We start from the raw sequence: 26,159 nt of genomic DNA, 5'->3' as shown, positions 1-26,159 counted from the left end.
CTGGGGTTCCTCAGGACCGCAGCCGTCCTTCAGACACACCCCTCTTTCCTCGCTATTGGCCCCGCTAGGTGTTGATCAACAGGATTCCACATTCTTATAGGCAAAACCACTCGTCCTTCATTGCTTCCCTAATTTCAATTCGCTTCTCTCTTCAGAGGCGTCAACCTTCTGGCCATAGTCAGAGCCCTCCTCACGGAATCGCCACAGATTGGCCAAACATCCAGTCACTCCTGGCAAGTGGGCGGGGCCATGGCACCTGAGGGCGGTGAATTGGCTAACTGGGCCTCGGGGGCGGGGCAGCGGTTCCTGTCAGCCGGTGAAATGGCAGCGGCTGAGCGGGTGGCGGCGGCGGTCTCGGGGGGCGGCTGAGGGGGCCGGGCCGGGGCTGCGGGGCAAGCGGCACGGTGGGGATCCGCGGCGCGGCCCGGGACGGCGAGGCTCGGCACGGCGATGGCGACGCGCTCGGCGCAGGTAGGGAGACGGCGCGGGCCGGGCCTCCTGGGCGCCTTCTTAGGCCAGCGGCTCCGCGCTGCGGCCCGCGGGGGCCGGGCAAGACCGGGAGTCCGGCCGCGTCGCCCTGGAACCCGCGCTGGGAGCCCTCGGCACTCCCAGGACGGACCTGGCCGTCAGTCTCAGACCGTGGCCTCCGCCCACCCTCCTTCCCGACGCCTCCCGACTTCTCAGGGCCCCTCCCCGGACCCTTCCAGGCACCCCGTCTCCCACCCCGCCCCCTCCCGGGGAAGCCCTCCCAGGTCCATGATCCCCACCCACCCTCTTTACTGACCCTCAGGACCCCTCCCGGGACCCTCAGGGCCCGCCCCCAACCCCACCCTGCAGACCCGCCCCCCCCCCGCCCCCGCAGTCCCAGGATATTCCCCCAACCCGTCCTGATCCCTTAGGACCCCTCCCATCTGCAGACCCTATGCCACCCCGTCCCTCCCCTGGCTACCCATCCTATCTCGGGGCCTAGATCTGCTGCCACCCCCAAGGATACCAGCCTCAGAGCCCTCCCTACCCCTCCCTTCTGACCCCACAGGACCCCTGCCTAGCCTCTCTGTAAATCAGTATTCCTGACTACAGGCCTCACCTCAGTCTGCTGGCTCATCTCCCACTCCCAGCAACCCCCTGCCCAAGGGCACCCCTAAAAATCACTCTTCAGGGTCCTCCCAGCACACTCCAGTAACTCCACACACACCCCTGATCCTGACTCGTCTTGATCCCCGCTTCTTGGAAATCCACCCTCAAATCATGCTCAGGAACCCTGCTCCCCCAACCCCCCATGTTCTGAACCATACACACACACACACACACACACACTCTCTCTCTCACACAGGGCTCCTCAACACCCCTCCTTGGACTTCACCTGCCCAGGCTCTCCTGGAGTCCCCATCAGCTCCCAGCTCTGGCTGGGCAGAGGTGTGAGCTGACTGCCCTTGCCCCAGGCAGCCAGCCTGTCCAGCCACACCAGCCTCCCTGAGCCAGTGCCCCCATTGTGGCCCTGGAGGTGGTGGGATGACCCAGAATCTCCCAGAACTCCTGTGGACACACTCTAGGCCTCTTCCCCTTTATCCATCTCTCCCTGCGTTGCCCTTCTTCCAAGGGAAGGACACTCACTCTCCTACACCAAAGTCACTCAAAAAGAACCCCTGCCTGCCCCCTGATTTATGCCACCTCCTGGTGATAGGGGGAGTTCAGACTGCTCCTGGCCCTGGTTCTGAAGTCTGAGCAGACTGGTGGGACCAGTGTGCTGACCCATCACACCTGCTGGCCTCATACAGCAGGGCCAGTGCTGCTGCCCAGGGGCAGCCCCTGATAGTCCATGTGAGTTCCTTCACCCACGACAAGTATGTTATGCCAAAATGAAACAGCTTCCTTCTCTTCTGGCATTTGGGACCTGGTGGGGCTGCGTTTGGGCCTGCCAGAAGCAGACAGCTCTTTGTTAAGGAATATTTTCAGAAAGGAAAAATGTGCTGAAGAGGCTTGGCTGGGACATGAGTGAGTCGTCGGCTTGGATTTTCCCTTAACTGGGCTGTGATGGAGCTAGAGGACCCGTGTCCATGCATCTTTCTGGGTTGTTTTGGCTCTTTCTGCCCGTCCTGCCCCACCACCACCCTCGCCCTCAGGTCCAACCTGTGGGTTCCCCTGGGCTTCTGTGGTTGACTGCGGGTGGTTTGGAAGGAACTGCAGGTGGCTTGGCCCTGGCACAGGGATGAGGCGAGACAGAGAGGAGAGCAGATCACAGAACACAAAACTGGCAAGCTGGCATGGCCAGGACTGCAGGGTGTAAGGAGGAGCCCGGGTCCCTCCGGTGCGGAATCCCATCAGTCCAGCCCCAGCACTGCCTGTCTGGGCTCCTTCGAGTAATATAAGCAAGCCTTAAAAACCTCAGGTAAACAGGACCAGGCTTCTTTGTGGATATTCACCAGTGGATTCTGGATGACCTGGGGGGAAAAGCACATCTTGGCTTGGGGCCTCAACTTTTCCATCTGGAAAGTGGGATAAATTCTTAGAACAGTAGTTTATACTGTAGGGGAGCCCGTGGGGTTAGGATGTTGCTTTGAATGTCCCCTGGGCACCGTGTGGAAGGGGTCAGTGGAGTCCAGGAGGGCAGTTGCCCATCTATGGCTGCCAGCAGAATCACCAGCCACCCTTGTCCCTGGTTGTAATTAGGTGATGCCTCACTGGATAATGGCTGACTCTTTGTGGCCAAGCTTTCCCGCAGGAAGCCGGCTTCAATCAGGGCTGAAAGATGGTATGTTGTGTTGGGGGCAGAGGGCAATGGGGGGCCTGCTTGTGGCAGTGCCTACACCCCATGTGGACCACTGATGCTGAGTAGGGAGGGGTTTGTTCTGCCCACTTGTTGAAGGGAGGAGTAGATGAAAAGACTCCTGAAGGTCATGAGGCACACAGGAAATAAACTGCACAGCCTCCCCAGGGTAGGACTTCGTGCGGGTGGGGGGGGGGGCAGAACGCTGTCCAGGAGAGACTGTGAGCTCCTTAGGAAAACACCAGAAGGCTCCCGGGAAGGGCTTGTGAATGGTATCAATGCATTTTTACCCTAGGCTGAGGGACAGGTCTGTGTCTTTGTGTGTGTGCTTTGATAGGTGCGGGGACCAAGGGGGAATGTGATCTCAACCTCCTTCTGCAGAATATAGATGCTGATTGTTCCACCACATGCCAGGATTTGAGTCAGATTCTGGGGTCTGAAGGAATGTAGAGGTGGTCCCTGCTCTGTATCTAAAGGTCCTCTCAACGTCACGAGACAAGAGCTGGAACCTGTAATGCACACTGATTGGGCCCATGCCGCCTGCCAGGCCCTGTGCCAAGCACCGTTTACATATTATCTCATCTAATCCTCCAGACAACCTGGAGGAACTGGGAATCCAGGGCCATGCCCTTACCCTCATGTCCTGCTGCCTGCTGTGTGGAAGCATGAGAAGACTTGTGTGCAACGTGCTGCTGTGGGAGCACAGGAAAGGGCCCTGCGCATTTCTGGGGTGTCAGGGAAGAAGGAACAGGGATGACGTATGGGGTATTCCAGGCAGCCAAAGTGCTTGGACGGAGGCCCAGGAAACAGGAACAAGTGTGGTGCAGTCAGGGATGCGTGCCTCGTTTGGTGGGCCTCATCTGCAGCCTTCACGTCCCAAAGGCGACCCACGGGGCCGCACCATGGACATCCCTGGGCACGGTGATGTGTAGTTGTGAGGACTCAGAATGGTGGCAAACCGCCCCCTGCCTGGGGAAGGCTGCCGCACACCTGCTCCAGACGCCAAATGGAGGCGGTAGAGGAGGGAGGTAGTTAGCAGGACTGACCCACTGGGACCAAGGAAGAGATTCACCCCTTGCAGGGAGATGTCCACGGCTCCGTTGGCACCACTTGCCTGCACTTTTCTTCCATTTCTCAGCATGCCAGAAGTGTTTGTGACATTGTTTCATTGAAGTCTGTCTCCCACACAGCCCACGAGTCCCATGAGGACAGGGCGGGTGTCTGCTCATGGTTGAGTCTCAGGTGAGTCTAGGGCACATAGCAGATGCTCAGTAAATGCTTGGCTGGTTTAGAAGCAGGCAGTTGTCCCTACTCACCCGCTTCTGAAAGGGCCTGGAGCCCTTCCAGGGGTCGGTCAGCCTGCCTTGGAGAGCTTCCAAAAGCAGAGTGGACACACCTCACCCTGCCCCCAGGCCCAACCAGCCTTTGTAGCAGGAAAAATGCCATCTTCGCCTTGAAGAACCAAGAACCTTCGCAAGACGGGACTTCTCTTATTCACCTGTCCCTGGAAGGCTTATGAGGCTTTTACATCTTTTCCTTTGTCATTCTCAGGGACACAAAGGTATGGGGACATGAAGGATTTGTCAGGAATGAACTTGTTTTGGTGGCAGAAAGTAAGCTGGTGACTATACAGGGTAGCAAACTTTTTTTTTCGGTCGAAAGGGACTCCACGGGTCAGAAGGGTCCACCCCTCAGATTTTAGCCTGAAGGTATTTGCTGCTGCTGCTGCTTTTATGACCAATAATGATGATTAGAGTTTTACTGAGTTTAATCTTTAAACAGGGTCACCACGTAAGGGCTGGGCCTACTGAGGAGGGCAGGTGTGTTTATTGATTCCACAAATATCGGGTGCCTGATGGTGTGCTAGACGCTGGGATCCGGTTGGGGGCTGGACAGCCGCTTCCCTCATGGAACTTTCTAGCCAGCAGAGAGTACGTATTAGGGGCCAGCTTCTGTCCCAAATGGATTTTCGCTCAGGCATGCCTCCCAACGAAACCTGTGATGTAGGTGCTATCATTAGCCCTGTTTCCAGGTGAAGAAACTGAGGCAAAGGGCATTGTCCCCAAGATCACAGATAGAAAGTGGTAGAGGAAGGATTTGAACCCAGGCTGCTGGCTCTGAAGTCCTCACAGGAAGCCAGGAGATCTGGGATCAGTTAGCCACACACACAGCCATGATATGGGGATGTGGAAACATGCAACGTCGCCTAGAGGAGCAGCTAGAACTGGGGCAAGGGGAGGGCAGGACGTCTGAATTCCAGCTGCTGTCCTTGTTACTTAATGAGCAGCTGGCCCATGAGTGGCGTACGTCTTGCCAAGGAAAAGGACATGATATGCCAGGCCATTTTCCCTGGAGTGGGAGCCAGGCTGGGCCATGGTGGTCTGTTGGGCCAATGGGGTCACATGACATCTTTCAAGGCTTCAGATTCAGAAATGACTCTGTTCCCATAATCATTAGAGGTGGATGGTCAGTCAGGGGGAGGGGAGGGAGGGAGCCAAAACTAAAGAAAACTTGAGGCCTTTATTCCTGGAGCCTCTGAAAATACCAAGCTCTGAAAGACAGCGCGTATACACTCACGCGTCCTGTCGTTTACTGAGTGCCCACGACGCTCGGTGCTTCCCTTATATTCTTTCTACAGTAAAAGAAGGCAGAGAGAGGGGCAGCACAGTAGATCAACATAAGGCTCGGGAGTCAGAAATCCAAGTTCAAATTCTGCCCCTGGTCTAGTCGAGGGACCTTTGAGTGACCTGCTCACAGTGGCACCTCTCGTGTTAGAGCTGTCCTTTACTTTTCTGTCTGCACTGGTACAGAATCTCACTCTTTTTAATTTTTAAGATAGACTTTATTTTTTAGAACAGTTTTAGATTTACAGAAAAATTAAGATTGTACAGAGTGTTCCCGCAGAACCCAAGCCCAACTCCCCTAGCAGTAACATCTTAGGGGAGTCTGGTGCCTTCGTTACGATTAATGGACCAATACTGATGCGTTATCACTAACTATAGTCCACACTTTATTCAGATCTCCTTAGTTTTTCCCTAAGGTCCTTTTTCTGTTCCAGGACGCCATCCTGGATCCCACGTGACATTTCCTCATCATGTCTGCCTAGGCTCGTCTTGGCTGGGACAGACTTTCCTTGTTTGATGACCTTGACAGTTTTGAAGAGGACTAGTCAGGAATTTTCTAAAATGTCCCCTAATCTGGGTTTGTCACACATTTTTCTCATAGTTAAACTGGGGTGATGTGTTTTTGGGAGAAGGTGCCCTTCTCAACCCGTCATACCAAGGGCACATGCTCTTAAAATGACTTATTGCCGTTCATCTGGCTGAGCAGCACGGAAACGTTTGTCTTCATTCATTCAGCAGACATTTATGGAGCACCTAACTGATTCCCCGGTGCTATGCGAGGGGCGTGGAGCAGGAACGTTAAGAAGATAGGCCCTTGGCTCCGAATGTCCACGACCCAGTAGGGCCGGCAGACCTGTACAGAGGTCATTGCCACAGAACGTGTCCTGGGCTGGGGTGTAGGGGTAGGTATTGTCAGGGAGACAGGAGAGAAGTAAGCCAGGACACTGGAGGTGGGGGGTGGACAGGAAAGACTCCACAGAAGAAAATATTCAAACCAGGTCTTGGAGAATGCCTTTCCAGTCAGAGGGAATAGCGTGTGCTGACGTGGGCAGGAAGAAGCATGTTCTCTTGGCCGGCTGAGTGTGGTGGGGCTGGGACGCAAGAAGAGGCGAGGCTGGCAGGGCTGTGTACACCGTGCCAAAGCGTGTGGGCTCCAAGGTGCAGGAGGGAGCAGCGACAGGGTTTGGGGCAAGCAGCAGGCCTGGCCTGAGCGGTGAACAGCTGCAGCATGGACCAGGCAGGCCCACCTGCAGCTGGAGGACGGGCCGACTTTAGTCAGGAAAGAGTGGACTTGGGCGAGCATCTCCACACGGGGGCCAGGAGGGTTTCCCAAAATGCACGCCCAGTCAGCCTCCTGACTTGGCCCACAAGGCCCCCCGGGGTGTTGGCCCCTGCAGGACTGTCGAGTCACTTCTGGAGTGGCACCCGCCCCTCCCCACTGCCTCTGAACCAGGTTCCTCTGCCAGCCCACTCCGTCCCTTATCTTCTTTGTAACTGAAGTGTAATTCCCTTTTAAAGTGAACAATTCAGTGGGTCTTACTTAGTATATTCACAAAGTTGTGCAACAGTCACCACTGTCTGATTCCAGAACACTTCATTACTCCAAAAAGAAATCCTGTACGCAGTTTCTCACCTATTCTCACCACCCACCAGGCCCCAGCTCCCAGCAACCACTAATCAACTTTCTACCTCTAAGGACCTACCTGTGCTGGACATTTCATGTAAATGGAATCGTGTCACTTGCAGTCTTTCATGTCTGCCTTCTTTCACTCTGCATCATGCCTTTGAGGTCCATCCATGTTGTAGCACATACCAGAGCTTCCTTCCTTTTCATGGCTGAATAATACTCCATTGTATGAATAGACCACATTTTGTGTATCCATCATCTGTCGGTGGACACTTGGGTTGTGTGCACTTGTTGACTATTGTGAATAGTGCTGCTCCAAACAGTCATGGATAAGTTTTCGTGTGGATACATGTCTTCCATTCTCTGGGGTAGACACCTAGGGGTGGAATTGCTGGGTCATATGGTGACGCTGTTTAACTTTTTGAGGAGCTGCCAGACTGTTGACCGCTCTACCTAATCCTTTATTCCAAGCGTTTCTCTCAATCTGTAATAGAAAGTTTGGATGACCGTTTCTTGGTCTCTTCCCCCTGTATCCTCTGAGTGGGCAGAGACTGTGCTCTTTCCCCACCAGCCTTCAGTCCTCAGCATGCTGCCTGGCACCTGGGTGGGCAGATGGGTTCGATTCCTCAAAAATTTCTCAACTCTTAAGTCATACCAGATTCAGCAGGGGACACTGTAGTAGTGGTAAATCACCCCGAGAGGAGAGTGGTGATTCCTGCCTCGGCGGAGGGTCTGATGGAGACGTTCAGGAGCCAGTTGTCAATCTCAGCCAGTGCTTGGGAGTCAGAAAAAGCTGGGAACGGAGATGTCACAATCGCCGACATATATTTGGTCATTTAGCCATGAGAATGAATAACCAAGGGCTGAGGCAGGGCCTGCAGGGAAAGAGGCACTGTGCAGGAGACTGGGAAGCCCTGGGTAGAGAGGCAGGAAACTCAGGAGCCCTGCCTCTTAGAAACTGCATGGGAGAGAACTTCACAAAGGGGGAGGTATGACCAGCAGTGTCCAGTACCCCTGAGAGGAGAGAGGGAGAGGGAGAAATAGGTGGGAGACATCTGGCATCTGGACGTTTCTGCCCCCATATCCCCCATTCCAGCTCACCAGCTCAGTCTCTTCCCACCCCTCTGGCTTGGCTTAGCTTCCGAAGCCATGGGCTGCCCTCTGGGAGCATGGCAGATGGTGGTGCCAGCAGGGGCAGGGTTAGGGGGCCCACTACCCACTCTGTGGGGGCCAGGATCCCCCTTTGGGTGGCTGAGGTAGAGCAAAGGCAAAGGGCATTGAAGTTGGGGACATTGAGAGGGGACCTATGTGTGGATCTCAGACGAGGTGGCCCCTCAACACTTGAGGGGATCTGCCTTGTCTCTGTGCCCATCCAGCAAGGGAGGAATGGGTGCATACCCTGTGGAGATGGGGTCTTGTCACCTCATTCCACTCTATGTCCCATGCCTACAACAGCTCCTGGCCCTCAGACGGCCCTCGGTAAGTGCCAGGGAAGGAATGGTTGAGCCAGTAAGAGTTATGGTGCTCCAGAGAGGGAGGCAGGGCTGCCCGCACAGCTGGGATGGCAGCAAGCCAGGGTCCAGGCCAATCTCCTCTGTTACAAGGGTGGCGAGGTCTGGTCAGTGCAGAAAGTGTGCATGTGTGTGTGCATGCAAGAGTATGCATGGATGTGAGATAGTGTGTGAATGTGTGTGCATCTAAGTGTGTCTGTGTATGGGTGTGAGATTGTGTGTTCGTGTGAATGTGAAGGTATATGAGAAGGTGTCTCCTGCATATCTGACTGTGAGTTGGGTGTGGGTGTGAGTGTGTGTACCTGCCTATATGAGTGAATAAGTGTGTCTGTGTGAGTGTGTGTGTGTGTTCATCAGGAGGATGGCTCTCAGGGCCAGGCAGTGTTGAGAGAGTCTGGGGATGAGTCAAGGGAAAGATCCTGAGGGATCAGAAGTTTCTGTCGCTCAGACTGCAAATTTCAGCCCTGTGTAATGAGTCAAATCTATTTCCTGTACGAAATACACATTAATATGTGATACACAGCCAAACACACTCTGCTAGTAGATGGTTCTTGGTGTTTTTATAATCAGAAACCCAGACCGGAACCATTTTCTCGGGTTCTTTCGGGGAGGGGGCAGGCTCATGCAATATAAGGCCCCCACTGCTCCCTAAATCCAGCTGTACTTCTGAGGCTCTAATTCTCACCTGCACCACCTGGCCCCACCGCCCAACTCTGAAGCTGGGATACCCACGCGGCCTGCCCAGCCCCTCCCTGCCGGAGAGATCCTACCGGGTCAGCACTTCTTGTCCACAGCACAGACGTTATTCTGCAGGGGGCCCTGGAGCAGCCCCCGCGGTCCTTCTTTCAGGAGCGATGAACTCCTGGCTTGGTGGTGCACGTGGCTTGGTCTTTGGAGCAGGTGGTCCCCGGCTGGCTGAGCAATGCAAGCAAGAGGCCTTCCGGTTCTGCCAGGAGTTGCCACTTAGAGTTTGTACAACTCCTGGGGAGGGAGGGTTGTGGGCCACCCACAAGGTAGAAGAAGAATGCACCCCCCACCCATGACAGGGCAGAAGGGAGGCCAGCACAATGGAAGGAGGACAAGGTCAAATCCAGCCAATCCCTGAGCCCGTGGGTATTGGCTGGAGGCTGAGCTCAGGCTGCAGGAAGGTGCCTAGTGACCTAAGCGTAGCCAGGCAGGTGTAAAGGGAGGGGTCTGCTGTCATCCTTTACTATCTCCCTGCCCCCTGGGGGGCCAGTTCCCCCCTCTCCAGGGACTGGGCAAAGACCCCTGCAAGCTAACCTGTCAGACCCAGGTCAGGTGGGTCCAAAGGCACATAGTGGACCGCTGGTACTGAGCGGTACTGGCAGTGGGCACGAAGTGGCAGTGGGGGAGCAGGGTCATCTACCTGCTTCTATGGCCCTGGGGAGCCCTGTTTCCTCACAGCCGTGGTGCTAGCCTGGGCTCAGCAAAGTAGCATGATTGAGCAGAAGGAGCGCGGTCCCCAGCTCCTAGTGGCCTTCCCTTTCATAGCTGTTCCTGACCCCTAGGACCTCCCACCTGGGTGATGCCAAGCCCTGCAGGCATAGCAGAACCCAGAGCCCTGCTTCCCAGCTAGCCCTCAGCCCTGGCCTAGGGATGGGTAATAATGGCCAAAGTTTGTGGAGCGATCACTGAGTATCAAGCACTATTCTTACACATCATGCGCAGTAGCTTGCTCAGTTCTCACAGCCACCCTCTGGGGTCAGTCCTGTATGATCCTCAGTCTGTGCAGACTCAGAGAAGCCAAGTGACTGCCCCAAAGCCACACAGCTGGTTGAGGGGGTGCCACGCTTTTGGCACACGTCCATCTGAGTCCAGAGCTTTAGCTGTGCTGCCTCTCATGGGGCTGGCATAAGGCAAGGCCAGTGTCCTCGGAGCCCCCGGGAGGGTGGGCCCAGACTACCCCCAGGAAGAATAAGAGAGATGACCTGGCATCTGCGTGGCACATGGCCAGCCACGATCAGCATACCCATCAGAGCCTGCAGCTCTCACTCTGTGTCAGCCAGGGCACGGATTTCCAGCACTTTGACGCGTCTCTGGCTTCCTAGCCCAAAGGGAGTCAACACTTCCGGGCACTGGCAGCACCGACAATTTATCAGTAGGGAATAATTGCTTCTGGCTGTGCCAGCAGCGCACTTTGGTTGATGAGACAGGAAAGGTCAAATGCTGAGGCAGGACTCCCCGGGTAGGCCACAGTAGGGCACGGGGAGCAAGACGGTCAGGAAGGGCTGCCAAAGCAGGACTCCTGTGCCCCAAGGTCCCAGCAGGGGCTCTGAGTGACGGGAGCCTCGGCCCGGCAGCCTGCTGAAGATGAATGTGGCGTCGAGCCTTGGCCTTCATAGGACAGCTCGGGCCCTGGCGTGGCTTCCGAGCTCGTTCAGGCATCTGGACGGCACAGGCAGGGATCCCAGCAGCCAGCGTCTGGAGTACAAGGCCATGGAGCGGCTGTCAGCTAGGCTGGGGTGCATAGGAACGAGGGGTGCACCGAGTGGACAGGCCACAGGTGGGGAGCCCAGAGTGATGAAATGTCCCCAGGTGAGCAGCAGGCTCATTTGGCCCAGAGCTGGCAGGAGAGGGCGGGCACTCAACCCAGTGCTGACCACATGTGTCCCCGCCCCCAGACAGAACTGTGACCTGGCCCTGCTCGCAGCTGATCCGCCTGCCCACCATGGCAAGCCCCACTCTGAGCCCCGACTCCTCGTCCCAGGAGGCCCTGTCAGCCCCCACCTGCTCCCCTACCTCTGACTCTGAGAACCTCAGCCCCGATGAGCTGGAGCTGCTGGCCAAGCTTGAAGAGCAGAACCGGTGAGTTGGGGTTTGAAGGTTGGGAAGGGAATGCACGGGGGCAGCTTGGGCCCCAAACAGAAGTTTCTGGTTGTCCCCTCCGCCTCACACTCAGAATTGAGCCCAGCCCTGGGCAAAGGAAGGGTTCCTACCAGAGACAAGGGACGTCTTCTGTCATCCTCCTAACCCTGGGTGAACAGAGTTCCCCATTCAGATGGAGACCGAGGTTTCCAGAGGCAGAGTGGATCTGTGAACCTGGCCGTGCCTCACAAGCCTTTGTCAGCCGGAGGAGTAAAGCCTCTGACTCTGGAGACAGGCGTTCCCACCTTCCTCCTCTGGCCCTCCCCTTGTTTTAAAATGTGGCTTTATTACCATTCAGCTCTGGTGAGGTGGACAGATGAGGAGAGGACTGCCGTAGGAAAGATAGTTGTCACTCACAGGCCCCTAGAAGCAGGAAGCAGGACACCCCATGCAGGGCCCCACAGGGAGGCACCATGGTTGGTCAGGAGGCCGAGGGAGCCAGGGGGAAATGCGGGCCAGAGCCTCTATTGTGGTTTCTGAGGGAAGGCACGGGTGACGCAGGGGAAACAGGCCTGGAACTGACTGGTTTGAATAATTTCAGCGGGCTCTGGGGCATAGGGGCTGGCCCTAGCTGTCTGGCACCTGGCCCAGGGGTGACCAGGACAGAGATAGTGGCCCCTGAATGTGAGAGCCTGATAATGGAGGTGGTGGGTTTGTGGGTTCTAGATTGGTTGGTTTGCACATGGAAGAGGCACGGTCGGTGAGTCCCTAACTATCTCTAAGAATTAGCTAAGCCAGGGATGGGCAGTCCCTCTAGTGTCAGCAAGGCCCCAGCTGTCAAAGCATCAGAAACCCAGGGTTCATATAGCCCCTCGTTTGCTGGTCGCCCCCAGCCAGTGTCTCACCCTCTCTGTGCCTCATCTGTAAAGCGTGGATCTTGACAAAACCTGCCCTACAGGGTTGGTACGAGACTCCATGAGCTGACCCACATGTTTCTCAGCCCAGTGCTGGGCACAGAATAGGACAAATGAATGGTAGCCTCTCTAGGGGCAGAAAGATGGACCACGGCTCAGAGAGGTTAGGGCACCGGCCAAGGTCACTGGGCAAGGACTACACAGCAAGAACAACTTAGACCCAATCCCTAGTGGCCTCTGGAAGCCCCAGGAGGAAGGGCCGGGTTCCCCAGCAGCCCCCTGGCCCCAGGGAGGCACTGGAGCCCAGGGACCGGTGGGAGGTGCCTGCAGCCCAGACCTGCCTCCACCCGCCCGCCCCGCCTAGGCTCCTGGAGGCCGACTCCAAGTCCATGCGCTCCATGAATGGCTCCCGGCGGAACAGCGGCTCCTCGCTGGTGTCCAGTTCCTCTGCCTCCTCCAACCTCAGCCACCTGGAGGAGGACACGTGGATCCTATGGGGCCGAATCGCCAACGAGTGGGAGGAGTGGCGGCGCAGGAAGGAGAAGCTGCTTAAGGTGGCAGGGGTGGTGGGGCTGGGCAGGCGGCCCAGGGCCAAGGGGCAGATGGCGGGTGGCTGGCCTGGTCACGTGGCCGCCAGACAGCAGTACCGGGGTCTGTCAGGGACCCCGGCATAGGCAAAGGGGCAAAAGTGCAGGCGTGCAGGCAGTTTCAGGGGACCTTGCCAGGGCCGGGGGAGGGGAGACAGTGTGGGTGGGACTGGCCAGGCCTGTGTGTGTCGTGCCCCCCCACCCCATGTTCCATGACAGACGTGGGGCAGCACATGCAGCAGTGTGGATTCCATCTGCAGTGCAAAGGCTCAGCCGAGCTCTGGGCCACACGTGATGTGGGCAAGCCCCTTCTCAGGGCTGCACTAGGTGGCCGCAGGGAGGCTGCATGGGGACTGCGTCCAGCCTGGCCTCCCGCTCCCCCGCCCTGCCCCCAGGAGCTGATCCGCAAGGGCATCCCGCATCACTTCCGGGCCATCGTGTGGCAGCTCCTGTGCAGTGCCACGGACATGCCCGTCAAGAACCAGTACTCGGAGCTGCTCAAGATGTCCTCGCCGTGCGAGAAGCTGATCCGCAGGGACATTGCCCGCACCTACCCGGAGCATGAGTTCTTCAAGGGCCAGGACAGCCTGGGCCAGGAGGTCCTCTTCAATGTCATGAAGGTGAGGCCCCCGCTGCCCTCTGGCCCTGCACGCAGAAGCACTGTCCATCGGCCTGCTGTCACCGGGCCTGGCAGGGCCTGCCCTAACGCTCACGTTCCCTTGCAGGCATACTCCCTGGTGGACCGGGAGGTGGGCTACTGCCAGGGCAGCGCCTTCATCGTGGGCCTTCTCCTCATGCAGGTAGGTGGCCGGGGCCAGGCCCATGGCAGGGGCCAGCCCGTCCGGGCTCTGCTTCCAGGAGGCGGACAAAAGCAGTGTTCCCTCCATCTAGTGTCCCAGAGTCAGAGCCTCCTTCTCCATCCACCTATGACCTCTGACAGGCCCCGGGCCAGGCCCCAGTGGGTAGACGCAGAGGGGCTGACCGCCTTCTTGTCCATTGTACCATCCAGGGGCTGAGGGGCAGACCGTCCTACTCAGCCACCTCCCAGGGTTGGTCACAGAACTCCAGCGGGGGACTCAGGCCGGACTGTGTGGAGTTTATGGGGATGGAGGTTTCGTCCAGAGAACCCAGCAGGCTTAGGAACAGGAGAGCGGAGACGCTGGGAGAGGCTGTGGATGTGGCCACACCAGGGACTCAAGTCCCAGCTCCACTGTTCCTGCCAGGAGGTCTTCGGCAGGTGATTTCGGCCTCAGGAGGTTTCTCATCAGTAAACAAGGGTGACGATATTTACCAGAGGTTCATTGTGAGAGTCCAGGCAGCCCACACAGTCTGTGTTCAAGAAATGTAACTGGAGCAGAGACAGGCCAGCGCTGTACTGGAAGAGCAGCAAGCGCCCCCCACCCCCAGCGCCTGCCCACACTCACGCACGCCCCTGCCCGCCCCCCCGCAGATGCCTGAGGAGGAGGCCTTCTGCGTGTTCGTGCGGCTGATGCAGGAGTACCGCCTGCGGGAGCTCTTCAAGCCCAGCATGGCTGAACTGGGGCTATGCATCTACCAGTTTGAGTACATGCTGCAGGTGAGGCACCCTGTGCAGCCCACACACGGGGCACTAACCTGGGCTGTCCCAGTGCGACTCTGAAAATTCCAGGGCTGAGAACTCAAGTCCAGACATCGCAGCTCAGAAGAGAGCTCTAGTCCCCGGGGGCTGTGTGGCACTGCCCCCAAGCAGGCTTAGAGTGACAGGGCAGAACTAGCCACTTACCATGGGAGCTCCTGAGAGCTCGGGGCTCTCAGCTGGAGGGCAGAGGCGTCTAGCTGGCTCTCCTCAGACACACCGATGACCCCCTTCCTGTCTGCTCCCAGGGTGGCGGGAGGAAGGAAAGTGTTGTCTGCCTGCCTTTGATGATTACCAGAGAGCTGCAGACTTCTCTGTTTATAAATAGCAGCCCCCGCAGGGCCTGCTCCTGGCTGGCAGACAGAGCTGAGTGTGTATACAAGCGTGCGCACGCACGCACACACACCCCTCAGCCTGCTCCGAAGCCTGTCACAGGTGGGGCTGTGCAGCTCTGTGCAGCAGTGGGCAGGGGGACGGGAGGGCTGGCCCCAGGATACACCTCGTCCTCAAGCCTGGAGGACTGGGAGGGGCTGTCACGTAAGGGCACCTGGTCGGGCCAGCTAGCAGGGGACCCAGGCTTGCAGAGAAGAAGCGGCACCACCCCTGGCTGCTTAGCCAAAAGCCCCCAAGCAAAGTAGCTGGACGGCACCAGGGAGCCACTGGGTCTGGGAGGAAGCCCAGGGTAGGTGGTAGGGCGAAGAGAACCACCTGAGTCCCTTCTCCCAGTGAAGGGCATCCAGGGAATCCTAATGCCTTCTCCAGCCTGTTTCCCCAGTTGCTGTCACTTTGCAGCCGTCTAAAGTTCAGGCCACTCAGGCATCCCCTGAGCATTGCTGGGTACAGAACATGATGTGGGAAGCTGTGGGGGGACACAGCGACTGGCGGAATACAGGGTGAGCCGCAATGGGCTCACTCTCTGGGTGACCTTGCAGAGTTATGTAAAACCATCTCGCGCCTCAGAAGCCCCCTGTCCACCCGTCGTAAGGATCCCATGAGCCGGGAGGAGAGCAGCTGGGCCAGCACCTGTGAGCTGCTGCTACTTCTACCGCCCCTGCCTGCATCCCCACTTCATGCTACTCAGAGCTCTGGGGTGCTTCAGCCTCACCCAAACATAGTGCTGAGGGCGCACAGAAGAAGGGAGCCAAGGGCTGCCCAAGGCAGATCAGGGAAGGCTTCCTGGAGGCAAGGGTGCCAAGGCCTAGCACTTGCGGGTGGAGGGAGCCTGTGGGCATGAACAGCTGTGCCCAGGGCTGTCCTCACTGTGCCGGGCCTCTCCCCACGACCCCTCAGGAGCAGCTCCCGGACCTGAACACCCACTTCCGCTCCCAGAGCTTCCACACGTCCATGTACGCCTCGTCCTGGTTCCTCACACTCTTTCTGACCACCTTCCCACTGCCTGTCGCCACCCGTGTCTTCGACATTTTCATGTATGAGGTCAGGACCCCTCGCACCCCTTCCTCTCCCAGAGGCCCTGCACTGGAAGCAGAGCCCAGCCAGGCTGGGGGAGGGTCCGGGGGCTTGGGGAGGGATCAGGGAGTTCTCTGGGAGGGCAGGACCAGGGTGGCACTGTCCCCGCTGCCTTTGCAGGGCCTGGAGATCGTGTTCCGGGTGGGCCTGGCCCTGCTGCAGGTGAACCAGATGGAGCTGATGCAGCTGGACATGGAGGGCATGTCCCAGGTGGGCCCAGGGTGGGGTGGCATTGCCGCCCAGCAGGGGCACCTGGGCAGGTGAAGCCTCCTGCAAGACGGGGGAGGGCCTGGAGCTCCTGAGCACCCTTAGCCTTTCCCATTTCCTGTGGCTCCCAGGCCTCCCTGAAGGACCAGGGGGGCGCTGAGGAGCCCCGGACTCTGCCAGACACAGTCCAGAGCTAGCTGCCTGACAACAGGGAGACAGGAAGGCCCAGGCCCCGGGAGGTCCCAACCCCTCTCTCCTGCCAAAGCCGATATGGCAAATAGTCATACTAGCCAACCCATGAGGCCTTGAGTGTGGTTTCGACGAGGGCACAGGCGGGAGTAAGGAGTCTGGGCTGCCCCGCTGGCCCGCCCCACCCTAGCCGCCCTGCTGCTGGGGAAGAGGCCAGCCTACTTCTCAACCGCCATGTCCCCACATGCAGTCCCCTGCCCCCTCCCAGCGTCCTCCAGCTGGTGCTTCGGGAAAGAATGCACAAAGGCCGTGGTTGTGTCCACAAACACGGGCATCCATTGTCCACAGCTGCCAGAAGGTCCAGCTGGGCTGGGAAGCAGGAGCCAGCCTGGCCCCGACCCACAGCAAGCTGTGTCCATTGGTGGCTCACACTTAACCCTTTGAGGAGGCCCCAGGGGCCCCAAGTGGGCAGGTGGACCCCTGAGGGGTCTTCCCTCCAGGTTGCTCGGGCCGCCCCGATTCCATGACCTCTTCAGTCTCCTCTCACTGCCCTGGGGCACGGCATTCCTCCCCCTTCCTCTGTGAAGATCCCTGTGCTTAGACTCCACCTCCACCCCAGCCCTGGCCTTCACCCTCAGGCACTCCCCCAGCCTGCTTTTCCCCTGCACACGGAAGTCCTGGCTGCAGCAGTTTCTCCCGCTCACACTCATTCACTGGCTCCACAGACTGACAGAGCGCCCACAGCAGGCAGGCCGGGTACATGGCGACCTTCCAGGCAGACTGGCTCTCACCCTCCCTCTGGAGCACCCAGGCTCTCCTCCAGGGTAGCAGGGTGCAGACCCCAGTCGGGGCCCACGTGCCCATGACTGCCTGTGTCCCCGCAGTACTTCCAGAGGGTGATCCCCCATCAGTTCGACAGCTGCCCAGACAAGCTGATCCTCAGGGCTTACCAGGTCAAGTACAACCCCAAGAAGATGAAGAGGTCAGTGGGGGCAGCCAGGGAGCTGGCGGAACAGGGGCCCCTGGGTGGGACGGCGGCCATAGCAGCTCTCTCCTCTGCAGACTTGAGAAGGAGTACGCAGCCATGAAGAGTAAGGAAATGGAGGAACAGATCGAGATCAAAGTGAGTCCCCGGGGAGGGGGCAGTGACGGGGCGTGGGACAGGCACTGGCAGCCCTGAGGAGCTTCCCTCCCGACTCTAAAGGCGGGCGGTCACTAGGGGGCAGCCCTGCCCAACACACGCTGCTCCCCAGACTGTCCTTAGGCTCTGAGTGGTTGTCCCTCAGCCCAGCTGCCCCTTCGCTCACCACCACAGTGTGTGAGTGAAGGCCTACCTGGCACTGGGGACCCAGCAGTGGACGAGGTGGACCTGCCTTCATGGGGATCCTATTGCAGTGGGGAGACAGTCAGTGAATCAACATGTACAGAGTATAGACTCCAGAAAGCCCTCCCGATAAAATGTGCAGGGGAAGATCGCTGCAGGCCCGGGGAGTCAAGTGCTAAGGCCCGTGCAGCAGCGAGCCTGAGGGGCTGGAGGAACATCAGGAAGGCTGCCCTCAATGGTGGGGGCCCTGAGGTCAGGGGCCAGGGTCGGGGGAGCCCCGCGGCAGGCTGGGGCCAGATGCCAGGGCATGTAGGCCAGTGTACAGCACTTACCCATGCCCCTGGTTCCCCTGGTGCCTGGCTTGCCAGCCCAGCAAGGTTTGGGGGTACAATTCTGTCACCAACTCCAATATATGGGCTTTTCCCCATACCACCAGGCAGTTCTCCATCACCAGTTGGGAGTCCTCCAGTTCTGATGCCATCTGCCTGGAGACAGTGTCAGATCCCACAAGACTGCTGCCCCCCCCACACACACACACTTCAGAAGCCAGTCTCAGGCCCAGGTTGTCACCTATGCTTCTGACCAACTGGCTATAGATCAAAGGTTCCTGTGATCCCCTCCTTGAGTTCGATTAATTTGCTAGAGTGGCTCACAGAACCCAGAGAAACAGTTTACGTACTAGATCACCGCTGCCGTTAATAAGGATAAACTCAGGAACAGCCAGGGGGAAGAGATGAGCAGGCCCAGGTATGGGCAAGAGGTGGACCTTCCATACCCTCTCCGGGTACCACTCTCCCAGCATCTCCAACTGTTCACCAACCTGGAAGCTCTCTGAACCCTGTCCTGTGGGGTTTTATGGAGGTTTCATTACACAGGCACAACTGATTACATTATTGACCATCCTCCACTGATTCAATGTCCAGCCCCTCTCCCCACCCCAGAGATCTAGGGGTAGGACTGAAAGTTCCAACCCTCTGACACTCAGTTGGATCCCCTGACAACCAGCCCCCATCCTTAGGTGACCAAGGGGCTTTCCAAAAGATGCCTCATTAATATAAAAAAGAACACCTTTATCCCTCTCACTTAGGAAATTCGCAGGGTTTTAGGAGCTCTGTGACAGGACTGGATGGAAGACCAAATATATATTTCTTTTTATAAATCATAGTATCACAGGGGGTTTCCTGAGCGTGCAGTCTCTGAACCCAGACTTCCTTCCCTCTTTCCCTCTGCTTTCATCTCTCCACAGGTGATTTTAGTTATTCATTCAACAAACATTTATTGAGCACCTACTGTGTGCCAGTCACAGCAGAGACTGAGGGCCCCCCAGTCCAGTGTGGGTTGGGGGACAGACATGAACACAAACCTCAACACAGCATGGCTTTGTCCTCTTCAGGGGCAGAGTCCCACAGTGGCTGGGACTCCAGTCCCTGGAGTCTCATAGACTGGGGTTGAAATCCCAGTTCTACCACAGACCAGCTATGTGACTTGGGAAGGTGAATTCACCTCTCTGAGCCCTAGTGTCCCTTCTGCAAAATGGGGATGACACTTGCTCTGCTGTTCAAATTATTATCACCACCACCACCATCATCATCATCCCTACCTCCTTTTGAAAGGCAGAGGCAGAACATAGACTAGAATCCAGGTCACCTGCCACCTATACCAGAGGGGGAAAGGGCATCATTGTTTGGGCTCTGTTTGTAGATTTCCAGAAATAGTTTTGTATCCTGAATTTTTAAGCATCTCCCTTTCTCAGGAATGGCAACCTGACTGATGCACCAGTCCAAACGTTGTGTGTGTGTGTGTGTGTGTGTGTGTGTGTGTGTGTGTCTTGCTCACCAGGGTCTATCAGGAAGCAGAGGGCTTGAGGGGAGAAGCAGGGGCCAGAGCCTTTATTGGGGTTTTCAAGGGAAAGAATGGGCAAGACAGGGTAGGCAAGTTTGAGCGAGTTTAGGATTGGCTAGTTTGAATAATTTCAGGGCTCTGGGCTATAGGAGCAGCCCCTAGTTGTCCTGGGACAATTTAGGGCAGGGGAAATAATGGCTTGGTGTGTGAGAGTTCCATAAGAAAGTTGGGGAGGGGGCTCTGGATTGGCTGCTTTGCTTGTGAAAGGCCCTTAGCAGACAGGTTTGTTTACTCTCTGTAGGAATTAGCTAGTCCTGGGAGCGGCAAGGCCTCAGGATGTCAAAGCATCAAAAATATAGGAAAAATATTTTAAAGTCTGACTAGTAAAACCCCTTCCCACCCCCCAGTTTTCTTCTTTCTCTCCCCCCTCCCTCTCTCTCTCTGGTTTTCCCTTTGGAGTAAGCAGGAGAGAGGTAAGATGTGGGTCAGGCATATCCAGCTTCTCCAAGGATGACTATGTTTGTGCCAAAGAGAGGTCAGAGCAGTCAAGGGTTCAGGGGTCAGGATCAAAACTTTGGATTCCAGGTCACCGTGAGGGACAGAGCCCTGTGCCTGAAATAGCGCTGACTCCTGCGAGTGGGAGGCTCAGGCAACACACTGCCCAACTCTGACTCAGTTTCCCCACCCATGACATGAGTAAATGGCCATTAATCCTGGGCCTAGAGGCAAAGCAGTGAGGGGCAGGGGCTGTCTGATAGCAGCTTCTCCCAAAACACAGAGGTCTTTGCCCTGTGGGAGCCAGACAGGCCCAAGTGTGGGGTAGAAACACATTTCCAAGGATGGCAGGGGTGCTGACCACCGTCCCCCCCACACACCGTCCATATCCATGAAATCACTCATATTATTTTTACTGAACCAAGGTTTGTTTTTGAAAAAAAATCTAATGGGCCATTCTGAACAGGCCTGTTTTCTGGAATCGCTGTCCCAGAACGTACCGTGTTTCTCCGAAAATAAGACCTAGCCGGACAATCAGCTCTAATGCGTCTTTTGGAGCAAAAAATAATATAAGACCCGGTCTCATATACAACCAGATCTTATAGTAAAATAAGACCGGGTTTTATATTAATTTTTGCTCCAAAAGACACATTAGAGCTGATTGTCCAGCTAGGTCTTATTTTTGGGGAAACAGGGTAAGCCCTGGTTCTGTCCTGCCTGCAGGTGGCCTGGCCCCTCAGGAGACAGACCTCTGTGTGTACAGGAGTGGGAGGCAGGATCTGACTCACTCTCCCTTCTCCCCACATAGAGGCTTCGGACAGAGAATCGGCTCCTGAAACAGCGGATTGAGACGCTGGAGAAGGTGAGGGGTGTGGCCACCAGCCTGTGGCATAGAACCCTCCAGGTCGAGCAGGACCCAGCAGCCAGAGGGCAAGCAAGCTCCCTACCCCGGGCCCAGGCACCACTCAAGCCCCACTGAGATTTGAGCTGCTATGTAATCAAGGCCGTGGGGAAACTTAGTTTGGGGCTGAGGGTTGAGTTATAACCCAGGTAAATGTAAACACCACAGTCCAATCCATTTGTGTTCCATGCCCTCTGGGGCTGCCTGGGTGGGAAGGAGACAGAACTGCTGCTTCCACTGAAGTGCCCAGAACTGGGCCACAAGGTACCCCACCCTGTAATTTGGAAGCCTTGCTGCCCTCAAAAGAAAGATGGGAATGGAGGACGAGGGGGCAGTCTTGCACCAGGTCTGTGACAGGGTACCACAACTTTGACCCTGGCCCCAAACTTGTTTTTAAAGATGGGAGCACAGGTGGGAGCCCCACTTCCTTTGTGCTCCACCCTCATTTTCACTTGACCCTCCAATGACCTCAGGGAGTAGGTCATCCACAGGATTTTATTGCCCTTGCCCCAAAGCCTCCATTCTTGGTCAGCCTCCAAATGAAACTCACTGAGTTTTCCCAGCCAACCTCAGACTGGCCAGCCCTGGGCAGCCCCACCTCCCCACTCACACAGACCCCTCTCCTAAAAGGAGCTGGCTCTGGCTTTAGTCTTCCTCTGGGTCCTCTCCTGCTGGTTCTCTGGTTCTCCGGTCTCACTCCTGTGTCCCCTGCTTCTAGAGATAGTCCACTGCATTAGTGACACGTGGTTCTTGTCTGTCTCTCCTTCTCTCTTGTCCCTGTGCCTTCCGCTCTGCCTCCTCCCCCTGTCGCTGGGAACCCCCTCGCCCTGCCCGGTAGGAGAGCGCTGCTCTGGCTGATAGGTTAATCCAGGTACTGTAGCTTTTCATCTCACTCCCTCACTTCCTTCTGGGTCTCCACACAGAACAGCCAGTTACCGCCTCTTCCCTGGCTGCTGCCATCCCTCCAGGGGCCATGCATGAGGGTGGCTGGGGACTGCTTCTCAGGGGAGACAGAGGAGGCCGTCCAGGGGAAGGGGGTGTGCCTGTGCAAATGTGGCACCTGTGGGTGTGTCTGTGAGTATACCTACATGCACATGGACACAAAGTTTCCTCCCTCCAGTGGACATAAGTGGGGACCCCGGAGGGCTCAGGGCCACTGAGGGTGCATCAGCCACAAGCTTAGTGTATGCATGTGTGAGCCTCCCCACCACACACACACGCGCACACACACACACACACACACACCTTCTGGCTTCTCACACTTCTCTCTGCTCCTTCCTGCAAGGCCTGCCATCTTCTCTCACTCATCTGCTTCTGCTGCTGCCTCATCTTGAATGGCTTTATCTGGAAGCTTCTGCCTGCCACCTGGTGGCTCCAAGCCTGGAATGGGGGGCCCACATTGGGTGGGGTGAGGGGGATGAAGCTGAGGGGGCGTGGATCTTAGCCCCTGATTGGTTGTGGCCCCAGGGTCCAGGATTGGAGAAGCCTGGGGGGGGAAGGTTGGAGGCGTTGTGTATTCCACCTCCCAAACCCAGCCTGGAGGAGCCAGCCCTCAGCTGCCCCCAGACCCCCACCCTCACCAGCAGAGCCTGGCCTCTGGTGTGTCATGGTCCCTGGATAAGGACTTGTTTCTCCTCCTCAACAGAGGCCACGAGGAAGAGGACATAGCAGCCCCAGCATGTCCTCCATTTATTGGAGTAGTTCTCCATTTATTGCCCCACAGAGCCCAGGCCGCGGGTTGGGGGCGGGTGTCTTCCTCCAGGCTCCTCCCGGTGTCCTGTACCTGCCTAACCCCACCCACATCCCCAGGCCCGGTGGGGCGTCCCATGCCAGGCTCTGAGTGCCGGAGGTCTCGCCCCTCTCCCACACCGCCTCCGTGCACTCAGGGACTTCCCTGAGGTGGGCTGGAGGCAGGGCCTGGGGTGTGAGCAGAGAGTCACGGCCCTCTCCCCACCCGTCTTCCCTGTGCTCAGGGGCAGGTGACGCGGGCGCAGGAGGCTGAGGAGAACTACGTCATCAAGCGGGAGCTGGCAGTGGTGCGGCAGCAGTGCAGCTCAGCGACCGAGGACCTGCAGAAGGCGCAGAGCACCATCCGGCAGCTGCAGGAGCAGCAGGTACCCGGCCGGGTGGGCGGGGCCGCTGCGGGTAGGCCCCGCCCCCACCCGCCTGGCTGCGGTCAGAGCTCGAGAGCGACTGGCTGGGGATCAGCCCTCCAGTTCCTAACTGCGGGTTGAGGGGACCACCCAGAGGCGAGTGCAGATTCTCTGCCAGTCCCACCGGCAACAATCGGCCCCAGACCCGGGGTGGTGGTGGGGGAAGCCTGCGGTTTCACTGTTCCACCCCCCGCTGGGGTGCTTGGCCTGCCACATTGAGAACAAAGCAGTCTGCCACTTCCACCTCTGGTCTCAGCGTGGGAACCAGGCTTTCCCTGCAGAGCCCCCTTCCTGGCACAGACGTGAGGCCTTGACTGGTGGGCCTGTGATTCCTGGGGAGCCCTGGCGTCTCTCCAAGGTCTGCAGGGTTGTTGGGCTTCCCCAAGGACTAGCCATGCAGCTAGGACAAGGGAGGGGACTCCATCCTCCAGTGTCCAGGACTTTGCCCTCAGAGGAGGGTCTGGCCTGTGCCAACCACTCTGGGCTGGTGGGGTGGGGTTGAGGGGGCAGCGCAAGTCTGTTGTGGAGTGATGGGAGGGTCCATGGGTGAGAGCACTGTGCAAAGAGTCTGCTCCCCGAGGGGGCTTTTAGAACCTTCCTTCAGCTCTACCTTAGCAGGCTGCCTTCCTTATCTGATGACCTGCCAGGAGCTGTAGTCCCCAAGCTCAGCGTGCACGTGTGTGCACATGCCCTGGAAGGGCAGGGAAAGATGCTGTAGGCACCCCAGCCCCACCCCCTGCAGCCCAGGCCCGAATCCAGCAGAGCCTGGCAGCCAGGTGGTGGTCCCTGATTTGGAGAAACCACAGGTGCTCAAGAAACAATAGGTGGAGAGAAGAAAGAGTCGTTTGCTGGGAGGGCCTCCTCCCAGGCCTGAAGACCTTGGCTCAGGCCTCAGTTCAGCGATTAGATTCGAGTTGATTCTGTGCTCCTGGGGCGGGGGGGAGGAGCTTTACCACTTCTCACCTGCATCCTCCTCCCACCCCTCACATGCCAGTGCTGTAGCCCCATCTTGTTCTGAAGCAGCATGGCCAATGGGGAAACAGGCTGGGCTCATCCCACCACTGGCATGATGGCCACTTTCAGGTCAGTCAGAGAGACTCACCTGCCACCCCTGAACTCTGGCCTTTAGGGGATGAAGAGATGGGTGAAGCGGGTGGTGTGAAAGACGCTGGCCCTTGAGCACCATGTCCGGGAGAGGCCCTGGAGGAAATGCAGCCTGGCAGGGCTGGGGCTTGGTGTGGTGCCCTAGGTCCATCTGAGCCAAGGGAGGGCCACTGGCACCCATGGAGCTCAGAGACCCAAAGTGGTTGAGGGGAGCAAGCAGTCCTGGGCAGCTGGACAGGAAGCCAGTGGGGAAGAGGGCGGCAGCCAGGGGGGCTGGGGCAACCTCCCAGAAAACAACCCTGCCAAACCATCAAGGCAGCAAGATGGGGACCCTGCTCTGGCCCCAGGGACTTTTCTTACCCACCGGCCAGGTCTCCTTTATCAGGCCCAGGTGTCATCCATCTGAGAAGCCTCAGCATTGAGCAAGAAAGTACCCAGCAAACTCTTTCCCCATCCTTTCCTGTTTTGAAATGGAGGTGGAAAGGTGGGAGGTGGAGAAAGAGGGGCAGGAGTGCCGTGGCCCTGAGCCCCACCCTGCCCCATCCCACCCTGACCATGTGGCTAGGCCGCAGACCACACAGCAGGAAGAGTGCCTTGGAGAAGCCACCCTCCTCTCCCACCCCAGCAACCCTGGGAACCAGCCGTCAGCATTCCCACAGGGGGCATCCTGAGGCCATGGAAGGTCCCCTTCAAAAGGTTCCTTCTGTGTGCCTTTCCCAGGAAGGAGGCTAGGCTGGGCCATCAGGGTCCCCATGATGGGGTTCAGCAATCCTCCTACAAGGGCAGAAGGCACAGGAAGAGTATCCAGGGTTTCTCCTCCCCTCACTCTCTACCCACAGCCTAAGCCCCTGTCCCAGCCCAGGGGCTCTAGGGAGTTGGGGGCAAGGCCTGGGCTCACAGCCAGCTGGCAAGAAGGGTGCCCACCCTCCAGCCGAAGCCTGGGCCCGATGCAGCCCTCTGCCTTCCCCCAGGATAACCCACGCCTCACCGAGGACTTCGTGGCCCACCTGGAGACTGAGCTGGAGCAGTCGCGGCTGCGAGAGACGGAGACACTGGGAGCCCTTCGGGAGATGCAGGACAAGGTTCTGGACATGGAGAAGGTGCGCCCAGTGGGCAGGTATTGGGGGGGCTCGGGGGAAGGCGAGGTGGGGTGCTGCTTGCACTTAAGGAAGTACATGACCAGCCCTAAGCCAAGGAGAAGGGCTTGCCAGAGGGACAAGTGGGGAGTGTCCTGGAGTCCTGTTCCAGGTCCCCAAGGAACCCAAGACTGCCTCCCCTATGGTCTCCACAGGAGGGTCTAGGGAGATGGGAAGTGGATCCCTCACCCCCAGATCTTCCCAAGTCCTGGAAATACATGTGTGTGCGCACACACACACACACACCAGGGCACACCTACCTTCATGCACCAGGCAGTGCCAGCAGTGTGGTGATTTTCATGGACTCCCTGGACAGCCTGTCCCATCTGCGGGTCCCCTGCCTCCAGACCCTGGGTTCCAGGAAGGTGGGAGAGGAGGGAAGGCCTAGGCCCAGGAGGGCTGCTCACCCCACCCCCACCTCCATGGAAACATCACCCAGTGGGGCTACTAGGCGCCCCTCTCCTGCCTGCAGCCTTCACTCGGTATTGACTCAGCTTCCACAGAGCCGCCAGAAGAGGGCAGTAGGATTCACTGACTCAGGCAGGAGCCTGCACTCGGGTGCCCTCCCAGGTGTCTCTGCCATGGCCTTGGTGGGGCCATCAGCCTCTCAGTCCCCAGCAGCCAGCCCAGAGCTGGGCCTCCCTCCACCTCCCTCAACACCAGAGGGAAATGTGCTCCCAGTAGATCCTGCCACCCTCCCCTGACTCCCAAACCCAAACAAGGGTCAGTGAGGTCCTAGGGCAGCAAGCTGGATTTTGGTCCAAGAGGTTGGAACACAAATCTCTCATCCCTGAGCCTTTGGGAGGCCAGGACAGGGCCTAGGCTGGCCCTCAGCGAGTTCCGAGAAAGAGGGGCTGCCTGGGAGGTGGG

At 57.8% G+C, this 26,159-nt stretch overlaps 1 protein-coding gene across 7 annotated transcripts in view; it reads left to right on the top strand.

Annotated features, from left to right (window-relative positions):
• The first annotated feature begins 293 nt into the window (after positions 1 to 293).
• The window catches only part of EVI5L (ecotropic viral integration site 5 like), a 28,925-nt gene continuing 3,059 nt past the window's right edge, over positions 294 to 26,159 (top strand). Inside the window, exons 1-14 of one of the 7 annotated variants that reach the window (XM_074337736.1) lie at positions 294 to 471; positions 11,176 to 11,355; positions 12,634 to 12,823; positions 13,252 to 13,476; positions 13,582 to 13,656; positions 14,307 to 14,432; positions 15,762 to 15,905; positions 16,059 to 16,148; positions 17,219 to 17,316; positions 17,397 to 17,457; positions 20,804 to 20,857; positions 21,735 to 21,767; positions 22,870 to 23,010; positions 25,125 to 25,253. In XM_074337736.1, coding sequence (XP_074193837.1) covers positions 11,219 to 11,355; positions 12,634 to 12,823; positions 13,252 to 13,476; positions 13,582 to 13,656; positions 14,307 to 14,432; positions 15,762 to 15,905; positions 16,059 to 16,148; positions 17,219 to 17,316; positions 17,397 to 17,457; positions 20,804 to 20,857; positions 21,735 to 21,767; positions 22,870 to 23,010; positions 25,125 to 25,253 — 1,503 coding nt within the window. In that variant the 5' untranslated portion in view covers positions 294 to 471; positions 11,176 to 11,218. Of the gene's footprint in view, positions 472 to 10,807; positions 11,054 to 11,171; positions 11,356 to 12,633; positions 12,824 to 13,251; positions 13,477 to 13,581; positions 13,657 to 14,306; positions 14,433 to 15,761; positions 15,906 to 16,058; positions 16,149 to 17,218; positions 17,317 to 17,396; positions 17,458 to 20,803; positions 20,858 to 21,734; positions 21,768 to 22,869; positions 23,011 to 25,124; positions 25,254 to 26,159 lie in introns of those variants that run through there. The other 6 variants (XM_074337733.1, XM_019711951.2, XM_074337731.1 and 3 more) reach the window with 6 other exon arrangements.

This window comes from Rhinolophus sinicus, linkage group LG07 (assembly GCF_036562045.2).
Source record: "Rhinolophus sinicus isolate RSC01 linkage group LG07, ASM3656204v1, whole genome shotgun sequence".
In the NCBI taxonomy this organism is placed as follows: domain Eukaryota; kingdom Metazoa; phylum Chordata; class Mammalia; order Chiroptera; family Rhinolophidae; genus Rhinolophus; species Rhinolophus sinicus.
This window is presented reverse-complemented; position numbering and strand designations above follow the sequence as displayed.